The sequence below is a fragment of the Vitis vinifera genome, chromosome 19 (genome assembly GCF_030704535.1).
Source record: "Vitis vinifera cultivar Pinot Noir 40024 chromosome 19, ASM3070453v1".
Taxonomy (NCBI): Eukaryota; Viridiplantae; Streptophyta; class Magnoliopsida; order Vitales; family Vitaceae; genus Vitis; species Vitis vinifera.
The window spans coordinates 6,126,914-6,145,638 of NC_081823.1; the positions used below are offsets into that span (position 1 = coordinate 6,126,914).

Sequence of the window (18,725 nt, forward strand, 5' to 3'; positions counted from 1 at the left end):
AAAGAATTAGAATAATATATTATTTTATAAAAGAATATTACCACAAAGCCCCATAATTTATCAATTTTAATAAAAAAATTTATTTCTTATTATTTCTCCTATATATTGTTTTGCTTATAATTAACTTTCACGAAATTTGTGTGTACACATATAAATAAAAGTTTGTCAAATCTTTAATTAAAGCCAAGGCTAATACTAAAAGCACAGTAGATTAGGTTTTGAAGGTAGACATAACAAATGGAGAAAGGTCATAAGTTTTAAAGAAGATAAAGAAAAGTGAGAGGAGTGGGGAGAAGTTGAGGGGTGATAAAAATTGAAGAAAATAAGAGTAGAAATTAAGATACTGCTTAAAACTAAGGCCATGGGCTAAGAGTATAAACTTTAGCCTATGGATCTAAAATTTCAAACCTTAAACTTTCTTTTTTATCTCAAATATTGCATTCCATATATATCAAGATTTTGTGTAAAATTGAATTGAATATTGAATATTGAATATCACAAGTTCCAATTCTATTGTTATCAATTTATTAATGCTTTTAAAAACAATTTCTAAAATTTTCTAGTAAAGAAAACGAAAAAGGAGAGACTAAAATCTGTCAATGAGAAATTTATTACTTAAGGGGCCTCTTTAATCTTCCATGTACAAATACTACTAGAAGAGAATTTTTTTTTATTATCATAGATATGACAGATACCACCCTAGTTCACCCTTAATGAAAAAAATGATATTTAAATGTAAAAAAGAAAAAAATATCAAAACAAGGAAAAAGGGCTTAATATCCCTTGAGATGATCATTATCACACAAGAGGGGAGGAAAAAAAAGAGAAACAAAAGTAAGATAAATTGAAATAAGGATCGATTTCATCCCTATTAAAAATTATCAAATTTATTCCCTTAGAAAAGTATATTAAAAGATCGATAGATGAATCAATTTATCAAAGCATCTAAGAATTTTATACAAACCATTAAAAGCATTAATAGTAGGAAATTTTAAAAAAATTTAGCTTCTATAAATTTGAAGAGATATCTCCCTTTCACCTCCCACCATTATTCATTATTCATGTACATCACAATCTTCTCATAGTACATGATTGGATGAACAGGGAAAGGAGAGTGAAAATGTATATTATAACCTACATATATCTTAAGGTCTTGATATATTAAGTGAAAACTAATATTCTTTACATTTTTAGTTAAGACCCCAAATCACACTTCTATATTCTCTTTTAAGGTTTAAATTACTTTGAGAGCACTACACACTATAATTTTGCCTGTTAACAAAAGGAGAGTAGCGAATAATGATTTGAAGATCTTGTCACTTTAGAAAAGTGATTTAAAGCCTTCAATTTTATATATATAATATATGGTTTTTTGTGGATGATCCATCTAAATGATTTACAATTGGTTTTCTCAACAAGAGAATATTGACAATCACAACAAAGATAAAATTTATAAATATGTATGTCGATATTTTGGCTAATCATATAATATTCAATTTATATTTAGTATTGATCCCAATAGAGGAACATTGCTTTGTATAATATAAATAAGTAAAGGTTGATGAGGTTTTGTCCAATAGTGTTCAACTTTCTTATGTTACGATACTTTAATTTTGATGATCATATATATATTATATATGTAAAAATTATAATAACATATTTTTCAATTTATGTGATTTTAATTTAGCTCAATGAAAGGATTATGATCGTCTTATAATTGATGTATTCACTAACTAATTTCTTGTTATAGTTAAATTTTTAATGAAGTGGTTTTAAATATTTGTCTTGACATACAAGTAACTTTTATGAATTAAATTCTTATCTAGCAACAATGAATTTTATTGTTATTACTAGCTACTTGTATGGAATCTTTAAGGGATTTAGATTACGATCTAGGAGATCCTAAACTCATAAAGCTTACTTCTAAAAACATTGACAAACAAAAGACTTTTTATGAAAAATGGAAAAGCTGTAATTACATGAATCTAAGATAATGAAAGGCATAAATACTCCTACAATTCATGGATTAGTCCTAGATCATATTAAGACAATAGAAGAACGATTATTAGGAACTTCCAAATCCCTTGCAAGTACCTTGACCGTCAAAATGATAACAATAAAATAGGATATAATAATGTGCATGAGCATATCATGAAAATGAGTATTACTCCTAATTGAAGAAAATAGTACGACAATTATTGAAGGTCTCCTTATTCATTTTACAATGATTTATCTTCTCAAATAATTTGATCTTATGAATTATATTATACATATATATATATATATATATATATATATATATATATATATATATATATATATATATATATATATATTAAAAAGAAGTGAACTAATTGTCATATGTATTCAACAACAGGAAGAGGCTCAAAGTTGAAAAAAGCAATATGGTTAAGAGTTCATTTGACAATGATTCTAGAAAACACTTTTAATCTTTTTAACACTTGAAATTTTTTATCATTTAAGTGTTAGAAATGCTAAAAACGTTTCATAGAATCACTCCTAAACGCACTCTAAATCTCATTATTGTAGGTCAAATACAAATAGACAAGGGTAAAAAAAAAATAATAATAATCGAGTTATAATGATGCATCACACAATGATAGAAAAAAGAAAAAAAAATGCATTTTTGTCATAAGAAATATCACAGAAGAAGGTATTATCATGGTTTTAAAGACTGGTCTCAAAAAAAAAACCCAATATTTATTATCTCGTAAATTCTATTTAATTTGCATTTTATCAAACTTTTAGTGGATTGATGCTAATGGAAGCATTCATATAATGAATCCAACGTAATAATAACTTAGAAGCAAAAAATTTAAGTAAAGAAGAACAAACAATGGAAGAAAGGTGGATTGTGGTGCCATTAGCACTCTACATTTAACCTTAGATATTGGTTTCATTTGGATTTAATAGATACAGTTTATATATTATCTCACTATTATAAATTAAAGTTTGAAAATAGTAATATTCCTCAATTATATAATTATTGTTTCTAGAAGTAGTTTTTTCTATTCTAAAAAAAGAAATTGTAAATTCAAATATTAACATCTTTATAAAGGCATAATCAATTTTTTTTTAAAAAATTAATCATGGTTAATAAATTTTATTTAAAATAAATTTAAAATAAGGGAAGTATAATTCAACTAAGTTTTAGCATAACAATTTTGATTCATTCAAAAATTAATTGATTTAGTTTTTTTAATTATAAATTATTCTTAAAATTTATTAAATTTATTGAAGATTATATGACTAATAAAAAAATTGAAAAGAAAAATAGTCATGTGTAAAAAAGAAACAATAGAATCATGACTCATTTTAGATTTTGGTCTATTATTATCTAATACTTATTAAGTTTATTTTTATTTCAAATTATTTTTAAAAATTACTAGCTAGATTCATTAATAAATTTTGATTAATTTAAAGTTTATTTATCAATTGAGAAATTCATAAAAATATAATTATGTTTAGAGGATTAACATAGTTATTCTTTTTGGTCTATGAATTTCTAATGGTGACTATTAAGTTGTTTTTAAGTTGTATTTTTTTAATTAATAGATTTATTAAGGAATATGATGCATTAATTCTTGCTTACTTAATTTAAAGTCTATTTGTGTAGTAAGAAAATTCAAAAAATATAATTTCAAAGAAATATCAATTATTTTAGATCAATTTTTGCTTATAAATTTATGAAATTAATTGGGTTAACATTCAATTTTCCAAATTGTCTTTTAAAATCACTAATCTCTTATTAAAAAAAATTTTAAAATTAAGTGTGCATAAGGTTCGGACAACCATGTCTAACCCATTTAACATTTTTTATAATATTTATAATACATATTATTCTATATAATAATATTTATTTATTTTTTCAAAATTTAAGAAAAAAATTATGAAATTATATATTTTTCACTTTAAAATATATATATATATATAAATTTATGTTTATATATTGAAATTTTGTCATATTTTCTATTTAAATTTCATATAAATACATTAAAAAAAAATTTCTTTTTTGAAAAATATTATAGATAGATTTTAAATTATATACCCGACCTACCCATCAACTCAAGGCCAACTTAAACAACACGAACTTAGAAAATAAAGTATTTTCAAATAACATTTTTAATTGTTTTCAATTATTTTCATTTTTCTTTAGGACTATTTAAAAAATAACTATACAAAGACGTAGAATGATTAAAAATAAAGCACTAGACATAAAAATTATTTTTTAAAACATATTTAAAAATAAGTTAAAAACAACCCACCTATGTTGTGGTCCTATATGTCCCACATCTGTGTTGTAACCCTATATGTCCCACATCTCGTCATATATATATATATATATACCCTACACCCAATTGTTCATTTCTTATATCAAGAAGTGTGCCGTATATCTAGTATTTTGCTTCTATATTATCGAATACCTATAATGTAAGTTATTGCCTCTCTCAAAATCTTTTTTTTTTCTTTTATTTATCTATTAAAATTTTTTTTATCTTGATTGGCTAATTAACTTGTGGAATTTGATTTTGATTTGGATTATATAACTTGCAATGAGTAAATCGGTTGTCATCATTCATGATAATTGGTAAAAAAATGATTCATGTAATTTTTATTATGTTTTAATATTATGGTGAATATCATTCGATCCCCTCTCTCTAGAAAATTATTCGTGCCACCATTTTCAAATTTATAGAAAAAAATAGATATTATTTTAATAATTATCGTGTTAAAAAAAAAATCATGTTATTGAAAAATAAAATATTTTAATCATTTCCCTCCTAGGAATTCTCTTCCATGATTTATGGCAATGGAAATGGTCAAAACGGCCCAACAATACATGGATTGTGTTTCCAAAGTATTTTTATATTTTATTTAAAAATATTTTTTTTGTTAAATTACCTATCAAGTGTTTTTATGTGAAATATTATAAATTTTTAGATTTTTAAAAGTGTTTTTTAAAATTGGTGAAATAATTTTTTTTTTTAAAAAAACATATTTTACGTTAAAAACGTTTTCCAAATTATTACTAAACGAATTCTTAAAATAATTTGATCAGGTTCCTATTTACTAATTAAACAATTTTTTAATAATAAATAGTTTAGGTAAAAATATTATTTTTTTATCACTCAAAGTTAATGATTAAATAATAAAAAATATATGTTAAAATATTTAATGCTATGTTTAATTCAAGGAAAGTAGTAAAAAGAAAAGAAAAAAAATACATATGAAGAAAAATAATTTTCTCATATTTGATTTATCCTAAAAAAATTATTAAAATTAATTATAAATTTATATATTTTTAAATTATTTAATTTTATATAAAAGGAAAAAAAATAATTTTAAAAAATATATAAATATTTTATTAATTTTAAATTTATTTTTATTTTCCTTTTTTCTATTTTCCCAAATTTACATGTTACATTGTTATGCCATCTTTTAAAAATGTATTAATGTTCGTAATCTCCCGGAAAGATAAAATTGCATAAATTCAACGGATAGCCAAATTTAACAGTATGCAGCGTGTTGACCACGCCCATCGAAGTCGCGTGAAGCTTCAATAGCGTGAAAAGCTTTCCCTCTACCTTGGCGGTTCGAATACCATTCCAAAGAAGCCACAGGTCCAAACAACAATGGCTTCCTCCTCCTCCTCCTCCTCTTCTTCTTCTTCTTCTTCATTATTATGAAACAAAGGCCAGTTCCATTGTAGCCCCATAGCCCTCAAACATCTACGTGATGTGAGCAATCTCTGAGGACAACAGTTATGGCGGTAGAGTTTGTTCATGGACCCAACTTTTGCTTCTCTTCAACACCTTCAAGAGTACTCTCCATCCCTTTTTAACTATTATCTTCCTGCGGTTTTTCTTTTTTGGGATGTTTGGAATTCAAAGTGGGTTTTGGGTTGGTTTGTTTTGTAAAGCAGGGGATTGTTTTGTCAGTAAAGTTTGTTCTTTTATTTGTATTCAGTGGGTTTTAGTGCTGCTTAGTGTGTTTTCCTTTGTTGTTTGATGTGGGCTTTCATTATTTGAATCTCTTGTGATGATTTGAAGGACATGCTATCTGAGTTATGTATATTATGGGAAATTTTTTCTGAAATTGATTTATTTTTAGTGCTCCTTTATGATTATCCAGATTTCTAGGTCATTTTCATAGAGATTTTGTTGTGATGTTCTTTGGCTTCTGATTGTGCATCCTTTCTCTTAGGAAGAGGGACATTTTGATGAACAATTCTCAGGTCAAGAGGCAGAGGCTGAATCATGATGGCACAGATAGGATTAATAGTTTACCTGATGGTGTTCTCATCCACATGCTCTCCTTTCTTCCAACTGCTGACGCTGTTCGCACGTGCATACTATCGAAAAGATGGGAATTCCTCTGGACTTATCTCAGAAACATTAACTTTGATGATAGGTTGTACTTAGGCGAAGTGAATATGTGGAACCCGCAACCAGGATTAACTCGATTCTTAGATGGAATAGGAGATGAACTAGTTTCCCAATTCATGTTTGATATGAAAAAACTCCGTCTTTCATTTCGAGTCTTCTTTGATGCCATTCGTGTCCATAATTGGCTGGTGTCTGCAATCTTGCGCAAGGTTCTAGAGGTTGATCTCTGCCTGTTTGTAGGAGAGCCTTTTATTCTACCCCGAATGGTTTTTGTTTCTACATCCCTTACAGTTCTGAAAATAGAAATGAATTCAGTCCTTCAACTCCCTCGAGACATTTCTCTTCCATGCCTCAAAACATTGTGCCTATCTCTTGTCACTTTTTCAGGCACAAAATTAACTCAGAAACTGTTCTCTAGCTGTCCAGTACTGGAGGACCTAGCTTTAGTGGATTGTGAATGGCTTTTTATAAGGAGTGTCACAATTTCTATTCCAACTCTAAAGACCCTGAAGATGGATGAACTACCATGCTTTGGATCAACAGATAGCATAAATGATTGTCAAATCAAGATATATGGTGAAAATCTTGTATCCCTCAAGTACAATGGCAGTCTGTCAAATGACATTTTTCTGTATAACATATCTTCTCTAGTTGTTGCATATATCGACATTCCGAATCTGTATAAAATGGATAGAGAAATTGCTCGCCGTGGAGCTAAGTTACTTAGAGGTCTTGGGAATGCCCAATATGTGAGAATGTCGAATGGAGCCATTGAGGTGCAGTTTCTTCACTTTATAGACATTGAATTCTTCTCTTTTGATGTTTATATTTGTACTATGTCATATTAAGCTGTGTTTTGTTTTTTCCCTATGCAGTCTGTCTTCCTTGCAGAAAACTTCCTGGATCATCTTCCTATATTTCGAAAGTTGGTTCATTTAAAGCTGAATATGGTGATTGGAGCTTGTACAATTGGAGCACTAATGGACTTGTTCCAAAGATCACCAAATTTAGAATCTATTGTTTTTTCCAAGGTATATTCCTTAGTGCATACAATTCATTTATTGTGTTCTTGATGGGTATATTTGAATTGACTTCGTATGCTTTTCAGGGAATTGACGATGACCTGGACATTCGTGACAATGTTTGGAAGTTGAAATATGCACCAGAATGTCTCTTTTCACACCTCAAGACAATTGACCTCCACTGGTTCCGTGGGATCAAAACAGAGATAAATTTACTCAAGCTTGTTCTGAAATTTGCACCTGTATTGGAGAGGATAAATATCCACTGTTCTAAGATTTTGTTACAAGATATGAACAAGCGAAATGAGATTTTCAAACAGTTGCTGATGCTTGAGGATGGTCCTAGAGTTTGTACCATCGTATTTTTATGAGGTAGGAACTACTTTCCTGAGTATTAAATTCCTTTTATATCATTGTAATTTATTTGCTTACATATGTTTATTAACTTTATTTACCTGAGTTTCTCTTGGAAGTGTCATATGACCCATGTTATGCTTGTATTTTTTGTGGTAGCACATCATGATTACATCTTAGAGTGAAAGAAATGAAGAAATTTTCCATTTAAACCCTCCAAACATGTATGCTAGAAACCAGAAAACCCAGTTTAGAAATAAACTGAAACAACATAATAGGGAAGAATGCAGGCAAGAATGGTGTAATTAATATAGAAAAATGTTCCATATACAGGGAATGAAAGTTCTTATCACACAGAAGAGGAGAAATAGATGCACTTGTGGAGTTTAAACTCTCTATGAAGGATCCCGGCATAGATGCTTTATGGTTACCTCTCTTAAAGCTAGTTTGGGGCAGGAATTGACCCGCAAAGAGTTGGAAAACACAAGCAACAAAGCAAGATGGACTAGAAATCTAGAACACGACACCTTATAGCCTCATGCCAAACTTTTTATTAAGGCATGCATTGAGTTAGAATTAGCTTGTCAAACATTTTATGAAGGCATGCCCTTACATGGTATTCCCTGGTCATTAGTATAAATTCAAGTACATCGTTGACATCAAATATAAAATTGCTTGTTAGAGAGTCAGGACTCAATCAAGATTATATTTCTTGTTGATCTAATGCTCCACATTTGTTGTATTTGTTGTCAAAAACTTAAGAAGCTTGTATCCTGCAACAGTTCCATTGACCTTGAAGGTACCATATATCCTGTTAGTTTAGTATTCCTACCTAAGCTTCTGGAACTCTCCCATTGCAAATCTTTGTAAATAGCATGGAAAGCAGCTTCCCTGATTTATTCAAAATCATAGGTTCTCAGGAGGCTACGGTCCACTGGACCTTGAGAATTTACGTTTTTGACTCAGGAAAAAAAAAACAAAAGAAAAAAAAAATGGCCCCGTAGAGAATGAAGTTGAAGATCCTTGATAATCTGCACTTTGGTGAATAGCCCTTGCAAAATCAGTGGTACACTTACTCTTTGTAAGTAAACTATTTTGGTTGACAATCACCAGATTCACAACTTGCTTGTCATGAGGCATCTGACCAGAACCGAATTCAACTTTGAACCTGTGTAGAATGGTGCATTCTCTATGCAACAAATCCTCAAACCTAGGGCAAAAAATCTTGGTTTTATTTCTTTTTCATCTTAATCTACCTAAAGCTATTTTTCATTCTAATTTGAGATGGTATAGAGTTGTATTTTATTCTTGAAAAAATTATGACAGATTAGTGAAATCATTAATTGATCATTGCAAGAAACGTCTATTTTTGCTGAAAAGGTTGGCATTGTTTACCATAATTATCAACTAGGGAAGATTTTAGTTGAAAGTGAAGGAGCAGTTTTCAATTTGAAGTGGTCCTTTGGCTAGCTGTTTTAGAAATTTTCATTCTTATGATCAAAGCTGCTTTTCTGTGGACCTCATGGCTCAAAAAGTCTCATTTTTTCTAAAATTTATTGATGTCAATAGTGTGCCTTATTGGGATCTTATTTTGTGTAATGCAGCAGCCTCTCCCAGAAATCTTGTTTTTCTACAGAAATCGTGTATTTTGCTTATAGCCCCTCCTTGGCTGTGGGTTCTAAGGATCAAGTGCAATAAAGTGATGATCAGCCAGCTCTTGTATCTGCTGGTGCAATTCATGAAGTTTGTCATTTTTGACTAAAGCTGAAGGTCTCGAAGAGGATGCAGCTGAGAATTTGCCTGGATTAAAGCTTATGACTGCTGTGATTCATTGTTGTATAGATCTGAATGGTCAAAATGGGAAAACTATGGGTCTGTTTGTTTAGTGTTTTCAAGAACTGTTTTTTGTTCTTGAAAACAAAAAACACCAAAAACTCGTTTGGTTGAGAGAGTGATTTTTGTTTTTGTTGTTTCCCGTGTTCTCAAAATGACACTGTTTAGAGAACAACAAAATCTTGTTTTCCCCGTTTTTTTACTGTTCACAGAACAAAATTAAACAAAAAAAAAACAATCTGTTTCCCGTGTTTTTTTTTCTTCCCGTTTTCATCTCTTCTCCAGCACAGTGGCTCGCCTCTTCTTGTTTCTCAGTTTTGATTCAAGGTTCGTGAAATTTAAATCCAATCGCACAATAGCAAAGAGACCCCTAAAACGGATCCAGAAAACGCAGGGATTTTTGGTTTTCCTTAAGGTTTTTGCTTGGATTTTCTCGGAAATCAAACGAGGATGAATTTTCCCGGAAATCGAATGGGGGATGGGTTTTCTTGGGAATCAAACGGGGGTTGCAGGGTTTTTGCTTGGATTTTCTCGGAAATCAAACGAGGATGAATTTTCCCGGAAATCGAATGGGGGATGGATTTTCTTGGGAATCAAACAGGGGTTGCAGGGTTTTTGCTTGGATTTTCTCGGAAATCAAACGAGGATGAATTTTCTCGGAAATCGAATGGGGGATGGATTTTCTTGGGAATCAAACGGGGGTTGCAAAAAAAAAAATAATAATAATAACATGATTAGATTAGTACCTGTGAGGATTGAGAGTGGCAGAGGAAAATAGGGCCTTTTACGGATTCTCTCGACTGGAGGGCAACTTAGAAAAGGGCTTCTTGATGCCCGATGAGAGAAGTGGGTGGCATTTTGAATTTTAGATTTAGTAGAGATAAAAAAAAAATTAACAAGAACAATTTTATCTCAACTTAATAAAATATGCTATAATTTTTAATAAAGTTAAAGATTAAATAAAAAAATATTAATAAAAATAATTTTATTATGTTTGATTTATTTTAAAAAAATATAAAAAATATTTTTATTTTTAAATTAATAAAATAAATAATTTTTTAATTTAAATGAACTATATATCTAAAAATTATTTATAAATTTATAATATAAAATTACTTGAAGAAAATATTTTATTAATTAGAAAAGAAAAAAAAGATCTTTCAAACATGTTTTTTGTTTTATTTGTTCTAAATTTTTTTTTATTAACTCAACCAAACATGTTTTTTTGTTTTTGAGAACAAAAACTGTTTTTCAAAATTCAGTTCCCAAACACAATTTTTTTTTAAAAAACACCAAAAACTGTTCTTAAAAACTGTTCTCAAAAATTGTTTTCCAGAACAGTTTTCAAAAACAGCAACCAAACAGGCCCTATGTATCTGAATTCATGGCATTGCTCTTTGTTTTTCTTCATGGCTTCTCTATAGTTCAGGAAAAAAAATGTTCTTTATTGGTTAGCCTCTGCTGGATTAATGATCTTAAACTGCCTGATGAGAAACCATAATTTGACTGAATGTTTAAAAAAGCCGGTTATGATGATAGCAGGTGGGAGAGAACATTTTTCTTTGATAATGAAGACACTGCACGGGTAATGCAGTTGAATTGAGATGAAGAAACGACTGAGCCTTGGAGATGAACTGATGGCCAGCCTGCTAACATTTTGGGCCCTGCTAGTAAAACCAAAGCCCAATGGGGAGCCCACTTTTTCTTTTTCTTTCTTTCTGTTTTTTTTCTTTTGACTGTTTGTGGAGTAGGGCCTTTTAGGCAACATTATGAATTAGGCTAATCATAATTTAGAGCTTTGAGCAAAAATTATATATATATATATATATATATCTTTTTAAAACTCCACAAATTAAGGTAGTGTTTGATTTTGACCGAATAAAAAATGTCAAAATATTTAGTATTTTTTATTGAGTTAAAGTAATCTATTAAATATCAACTAATATGATTAAAATGAATTTATTATTATTAAATTTATAGGTTTGGTTTAGTTATATTAATCGATATCAATAAGTTACTTTAAGTTAAATAGAAAAAACAGTTTTTCTATTCAGTAAAAAACAAACATCATCTAAATCTTCTACCAAAATAATCTTCAAATTAATGCATCTCAACAATTTAGGAATCATGTGACCTTTGATATTTTTTTTATTTTTTTACATTACAAGATCATAGTTAGTAATTATGATTTTAAATCTTTTTTAAAAATAAAACAATAGATGGTAACTATGGTTTTAAATTTAAATTTAAAGTCATAATTACCCGGTTTTGTGACTCAATAACAAACAATAGTTTAAGAATTATTTAGGAAATGATATAATTCATGGAATTTTCTTTTACTTAAATTGTTTTTGCTCAAAACTCTAGAATTTATACCATATCGTATAAAATTGGAAAATCGATATGCACCCTTTTAAATTGTATGGTAACTCTTTCACAAAAACTAAAATGGGTAACAATCAATGTGATGATATTAGGTCTAACTTTATGGCTATGTTTAGATTCTATGAGGGAAAATGTGAAAAAAGAAGAAGAGGAAAAAGTAGAAAAAAAAATTGAAAAAATGAGGAAAAAAAAGATTTAAAATCAATAAATTATTGTATATACTACTTCCAATTCATTTAACTTATTTTTTCTTTTTTTTTTACGTAAAGATTAAATAATTTAAAAATATATAAATTTTTATCTAATTTTAATTATATTTGATTTTTTTCCCTATTTTTTATATTGAAACTAAATATAAGAAAATCATTTTCTTTAATATTTTTTTTTCTTTTCTTAATATTTTTTGGGAATCAAACATAGTCTATATATATAGACACCGTATGATAAAAGTGTATAATAATATGATTATATAAAAGAAGCTTCTACTATTATTTATTATTTATTTTTAAAACACTTCATTTTAAAAAGTTAACCTAAAGAATAAATAAAAAAAATTAAGTAGGGGATTAAAATTAATATAATAAAATTTTAAAAATATATACATTAAACCTTAAAATTTATTTAAAAATGCAGATAATAAATTCATGATAAATTTAAAGAAAAAAAATTAAGTGCTGGAAAGAAAAAGGGGGAGTATAAGTACACACAAATAGGGTAAAGAATCAAATATAAACAATATGTAGAAAAAAAGAAAAAAATTAAACAAAATACAAGAATTAGTAAAGTGATGGACTTTTGAAATTGATTTTTTATTTTTTATTTTTTATTTTGTGGTGGAAATCAATATTTTGTTTTTAATTTTGATGGTTATTATTTATTTTTTATTTTATTGTGAAGAGTTGTCGACCTGTGCAAGGAATGGAAAATGATAATGATAATAAATTAGATATTCAATAAAATAAATTCAAAATTTTTAATTAATTAATTAAAAATTGATAAAATAATCATCATATTCTTGAATTTAACATTTTTCATATTTTCACTTGAAAAACAATCAATTTTTGATATAAATACCCTTAATTATTTCAAATATTTATATGTAAGATTTTTTCTTATAAAAATTATTATTTAAATAAAAAAATAAAGATATTTTTGTTAAGATATGACTAAAAAAGACGAAAGTTAAGGTCAGTTTGATCATATTTTCTGAAATTTATTTTTAAAAATTATTTTTTAGTTTTTAATTTAAAAATAATTTTTAAAAACAAATTTAAATAAATATGATCAAACGAGTTTATTTTTTCATTTTGTTTTTTAAAAATGTGTTAAAATAACTTTTACTTGTTTTAACCATTATTATATATTTTATTTTATTTTTTAAAATTATTTAGAGATCAACATCAAATAATGTTAGAAATTTTAAAGAAGGTTTTCTTTTTATACTTTTTAGGTTTGTTTTCAACGAGCAAAAAATTAAAGAAAATATTTGTTGTGGGATGTCAAATTTGGTAAAAATAGAGCTATGACTTATGACTAATTTAGGGCAGGACCCAAAAATTTGATGAGGTGGCAGGATGTAATTGGTATAAAAATAGGAAAGAGTTTTGCACTGTTCGTGATCTAGGCCACCTTTCTTTTCGGTTAGTGGATACCGACCCTTAATACCAGAGGGCTAATTTCTCACCAAACTCCCAAGCCTCTCCTCTAGTCCTCCTCGCAAAGCCCTCGTCAAATCCTTCTACAGTTCGATTTTCACCTACGATTCTAGAGTTTTGGCCACACTTAGATCTGCATAGTCCTCAAGGGGACTAGGGTTTAAGCTTTTCTCGTCCGTATAACGGCAGCCCACAAATTGTAAATCACTCTGAAGTTTTTTTCTCCTTTGATCCATCGCGTAAAACTCTACAGCCCACCATCATGATCTGCTCGATAAAGCAATCCGTGTCCTCTTTGCAAGCCCTCACTCGTTCAGACTTTTACCAGCGGAAGTCTCCGGTAAAGTCGTTGTCTCTCCCCTCCGTTGTTGGCGGTACCTCGCCTGTGAAGCCTCTCCATCTAGCTCCGGTTCGGGGTTTGGGTTTTGGGTTGATCGAGGATTTGAGGGTTCGGAGGCCCTTGATCAGATGCGAGGCTTACGAGGCTGACCGGTCGGAGCCGGTCGAGAGCGACGTCGTAAAGGGGCGATCAGAGGCGGCGAAGAAGGTGAAGATCGGGTTGTATTTCGCGACGTGGTGGGCTCTGAACGTTGTGTTCAATATTTATAACAAGAAAGTTCTCAATGCGTTTCCGTACCCTTGGCTGACGTCGACGTTGTCGCTTGCGACCGGATCGCTTATGATGCTGATCTCCTGGGCTACTAGGATCGCTGAAACTCCTAAGACTGATTTTGCGTTTTGGAAGACCCTTTTTCCTGTAAGTATGAAGTAATATTAATGTTTGGTTGCTTGAAAGATGGCGTTTTTGGTGGTAAGGGTTTATACTTGTTGGGTTGGTGAGCAAATGTGGGAAAAAGTGGTGTTTTCATTTTGGGATCACAGGAATTGAAGGATTGTAAATATGAAATACTATTTATGTTTGGTTGGTAAGAAAAGAAAATTTTCTTGTAAATGATGGTGGTTTTCGTGCTTTATGGGTTTATGTTTAGTGGGCTTGGTTAGAAAAGGTAGAAGAAAAGAAGGTAAATTGGAGTTGCTTTTAAAATGGATTCCCTTAGTTTTCTCGGCAGCCAAACAGAGCTGGATTGTGAATTTATAATCAATCTGATTTTATGTTTTGTAGGTTGCTGTGGCTCATACAATTGGGCATGTGGCTGCAACAGTGAGTATGTCCAAGGTTGCGGTGTCTTTTACTCACATAATCAAGAGTGGTGAGCCTGCATTCAGTGTCTTAGTTTCAAGGTTCCTATTGGGTGAGAGTTTTCCAACTTCGGTGTACTTCTCGCTCATTCCAATCATCGGAGGTTGTGCTCTGGCCGCCGTCACCGAGCTGAACTTCAACATGATTGGTAATAATAGCAAAGGCTTTTTCTTTAAAAGCATAATTGAATTTGTGTAGGGTTCATTTCTGCAAACTTTTTGCTATAGTCTGTTTGGTTTATAAGAAATGGTAGGAAAGGGAAAGGAATCAACTTTTTTCCTTCAGTTCCATCAGTAGCCAAATCAATGGTTTAATCGATTTTTTAAACTCGTTTCATTTTTCTATAGTCGGTCTGAATTGAGGGGTCATAGCCAGCTCAATAATGCTTTATATTTCTTGAAAGCAATCACATGTTTCTTGATCAGTTAGGTGACTTGGGTCCCTGCCTGCTGGATTTTTTGCAAAAGACATTTTGGGGGGGTTAGGAATGTAATTTTACTCCTATTTTCCTTTTAGGGCTGACCTGAACTTGGTAGGTGCTTGTCTGTATCAGGTTTTATGGGAGCCATGATTTCGAACCTGGCTTTTGTTTTTCGCAACATATTTTCAAAGAGAGGCATGAAGGGGAAGTCTGTTAGTGGAATGAACTACTATGCTTGTCTTTCTATAATGTCACTGTTAATTCTCACCCCGTTCGCAATTGCTGTCGAGGGACCACAGATGTGGGCTGCTGGATGGCAAAATGCCGTTTCTCAAATTGGACCCCATTTCGTATGGTAATCACATGACAACTACTGTGTTTTTCTTGTACTGTTTGTTTGTGTTTTATTATCTCTGTATCTATATGTTTTTTTTGTGATAGAAAAAACCAGAGGCCCAAGGTAAACTAATATCTCACTTTACACCCCGTCTTTTTTCGTATTCAATAAAATCATGGAAATAACTATTTAACTCAATTATGGAAGCCCTCACAGGAGAAGTATGACACCTATGTGGTTCATGCTCTGGATGTCCTGAGATATACATTGATTCAGTTTGGTCATCTTTTTTCACTCAATTTACGTTTTTGCCCTTCAATTGCAACATCTCACTGTTCCTAAAATGATTTATAAGTAGAATGAGTGAAGTTAATCCTACCGTAAACATTCAAGTAGATCTAGCTTACTGCTATTCATATATGTAGCATGTGAATATTATTCTTGTAGCCTGCATGTGAGTATTATTCTTGTAGCCTTAAACCTTAGTAGAAAAATTACAGTTCAAAAGAACAGCATGTGCTAACTCCAAAAATTCCGGGGTCTGTATATGTTGAACTCATCATTTTATAATTGTCTGTTACCTGGCTACCAGTCAAATGCTTTACAAACTGAGTCATTATGATGGCCCAACTACCAGTTTTTGACCTAGGGAAATTGGTCAAGCTAGTCTCCATGTATGTGCAGAGTGAATATGTGGGATTCTTATTCTTCTGAAGATTTTTCAGGACTTTAGTTCCTTATAATTGTTCTTTTATATATTCCAATCAGTGAAGGTGCAAAATTCCCTGTGTTTCCCACTCAGTTGTAAGTGGTAGTTGTTTTCTTTTTGCTTGGCTTTTGCTAAGGAAATGTTTGTGTGGCTGTTATTTGTACATGGTAGGTGGGTGGCGGCCCAGAGTGTATTCTATCACCTCTACAATCAGGTGTCATACATGTCGCTGGATGAGATCTCTCCCTTGACGTTTAGCATTGGAAACACCATGAAGCGTATATCTGTCATAGTCTCCTCAATCATCATCTTCCACACACCCGTCCAGCCCATCAATGCTCTTGGAGCTGCCATCGCAATCCTTGGAACTTTCTTGTATTCTCAGGTATTTGCTCATTCCCTTCATGAATTGAGGATGGTTTATTCAGAGCTGTCTGAAAAAATAAATCAATATATACTAATAATAAGGAAAATAATTTGTTTGTAAGAATATCTCCTGTTTACTTTTTGGACAAATCCAATGGCATATGACATGTAATTTAATGCAAAACCAAAGGCTTTTAAGAGTCTCTCATTGGACTCAATGGCGCCATTCTAGTTATAATGATAATGTAAGGATGACACTGACCAAACAGATATGAGGACAAGCATATACATGCTTGTATCATAAAAAAGACAAGAGACTGGTAAGAATTTCTCTCCATCTCCTGGAGGAGACTTCACTGTCATCTCTAGGGGTCATGCCAATATGACGGCTGACCACCTCTTTTTGCATAATAATTTTGTTGTCAAGCATGGGTTGTTGGTCTAGTAATCTCTTATTAATGTTGTACTGATGATATTCTGGAATATAACTGATGAGTGCATTCTTTCATGCTTTTCCTTGCAGGCAAAGCAGTGAGGAAGCTGGAGTTGGAATTTAGGTTTCCGGGCTGCTATGGAGGAGGATGCATGGTCACAGAGAGTAGTCAGGTGGTCCGGCAGCGTTTCTAGCTGTAGATAATAAATAATTACAGAAGTAACATTACTATTACACATGCGTTTTACCTTTCTTAGGCAGATATGAGAAGTGAGGTGTATGAATAAAGAGAGTTAGGCAAGATGATAATAAGTAATAACAATAATAATAATGGCTCAGTACTGCCATTGATTCCTGATTTCTCCTCCTTTGGAGCGCCTTGGCAGCTAAATGGCCTTTGGGCATATATGTCTGTTTGTGTATTGGAAGGGCTAGGGCAATTACCATTTGCCCATGATTCTGTCTTATGGTCCAATTGGCCTTTTATCACAACCATGGAGCCCAATGAGACTACTTTGATAAAAAGAGTAGATATATGAATAAGAGTCTCTTTTCAAAAACTCAGTCAATGCCTCGGTGGGTTTGCTATTGTTGGTCTCTTTACGCCAGGGAGAAAACAATTTCAATTATGAGTTTGGTAAAGATTCGAGGCATCATTCTTTAAAGAAACCTTTTTAATAATCATGATTCGTGCTGTTGGATTAGATTTGGGTTAAACGATCAAAATTTATTGCCATGTCTTGATCAGACGTGTTTAATAAGGAAGAGGGTGGGTTCTGTTTGACTCTTCTTCACTTGCATATTTTATGTAAGAAAACAAAAAGCAGGCCTCTCGAAATCCTAATCCTAATATCAGGTCCCTTCCCTTTCTCTCTCACCCCTCTCTGCCCATGTTTGGTTCATGGAATGGTATTCAATCCTAATACTACATCTTTAGAAATCCAATCTCCTACTGCAGTTACTTGGGTCAATAAATGAACCCCACCAACTGCATGATTGCTACTTATAATCTAAGTTAAAAGAACGGAAAATGAAATGAATTAATTTCATATTCCGATACTACTGTAACTCCTGGACGTACCCCAATTAGTTTTGATTTTTTTTCCCATTAGTCTCCCTTGGTTAGGTGGGAAAGTGACAACTTTGGCACCATTCAATTAATTTGAAGAAATTCCAGGTTGGATGTTAAGTATCATGTTTTAGACGGCTTTGTGTGAATCACCCATCACTTTCATTTATTTTGGTTAGTGTGTCAACTTGAGAAATGTTGTTGAAGGATCCCGAAAGTTCAATTACAGAGTCTCGACATAATCTTGGCCTCTATATTTTGAACAAACCAAGGTGACAATGAGATTATAAAAGACAAATAAAGGGGCAAAAGAAAAAGACATCTAAATAAGGCAAAGGATATTTAAAAATATTTATTGTTTTCAAAAAAATAAAAATAAAAATCACAATTTCAAGACCCACACACTGTCGGTTAAACCACTAGTTTGTCGGTTAAACCACTAGTTGAGATGAAATAAAATCTCACTTATAAATGAGATTTCATCTCCGTTGTATTCCATTCTTATCATCATTTGAGTTATCCATATAAGAATT

At 30.9% G+C, this 18,725-nt stretch overlaps 2 protein-coding genes across 7 annotated transcripts; both read left to right on the forward strand.

The window, feature by feature from the left end:
- Positions 1–5,541: 5,541 nt before the first annotated feature.
- On the forward strand, positions 5,542–10,028 carry LOC104877583 (F-box/LRR-repeat protein At4g14103-like). Of its 5 annotated transcripts, none has more exons than XM_059735083.1 (5): positions 5,542–5,842; positions 6,226–7,183; positions 7,283–7,438; positions 7,516–7,801; positions 9,391–10,028. In XM_059735083.1, exons 1-4 carry the CDS (start codon positions 5,805–5,807, stop codon positions 7,798–7,800), a joined length of 1,437 nt encoding a protein of 478 aa, XP_059591066.1. In that variant the 5' UTR covers positions 5,542–5,804; the 3' UTR covers position 7,801; positions 9,391–10,028. The 5 variants fall into 5 exon arrangements, with proteins under 5 accessions (XP_059591066.1, XP_059591064.1, XP_059591065.1 ...); XM_059735081.1 differs by having other exon boundaries at positions 6,230–7,183; XM_059735082.1 differs by having other exon boundaries at positions 9,388–10,027.
- Positions 10,029–13,578: 3,550 nt separating this feature from the next.
- Positions 13,579–17,481, forward strand: LOC100258996 (glucose-6-phosphate/phosphate translocator 1, chloroplastic). Of its 2 annotated transcripts, XM_002281457.5 has the most exons (5): positions 13,579–14,413; positions 14,780–15,005; positions 15,411–15,633; positions 16,496–16,709; positions 17,214–17,481. In XM_002281457.5, the coding sequence occupies exons 1-5, from the start codon at positions 13,919–13,921 to the stop codon at positions 17,223–17,225; spliced, it is 1,170 nt and encodes a 389-aa protein (XP_002281493.1). In that variant the 5' UTR covers positions 13,579–13,918; the 3' UTR covers positions 17,226–17,481. The 2 variants fall into 2 exon arrangements, with proteins under 2 accessions (XP_002281493.1, XP_059591067.1); XM_059735084.1 differs by having other exon boundaries at positions 16,496–17,481.
- Positions 17,482–18,725: the final 1,244 nt, after the last annotated feature.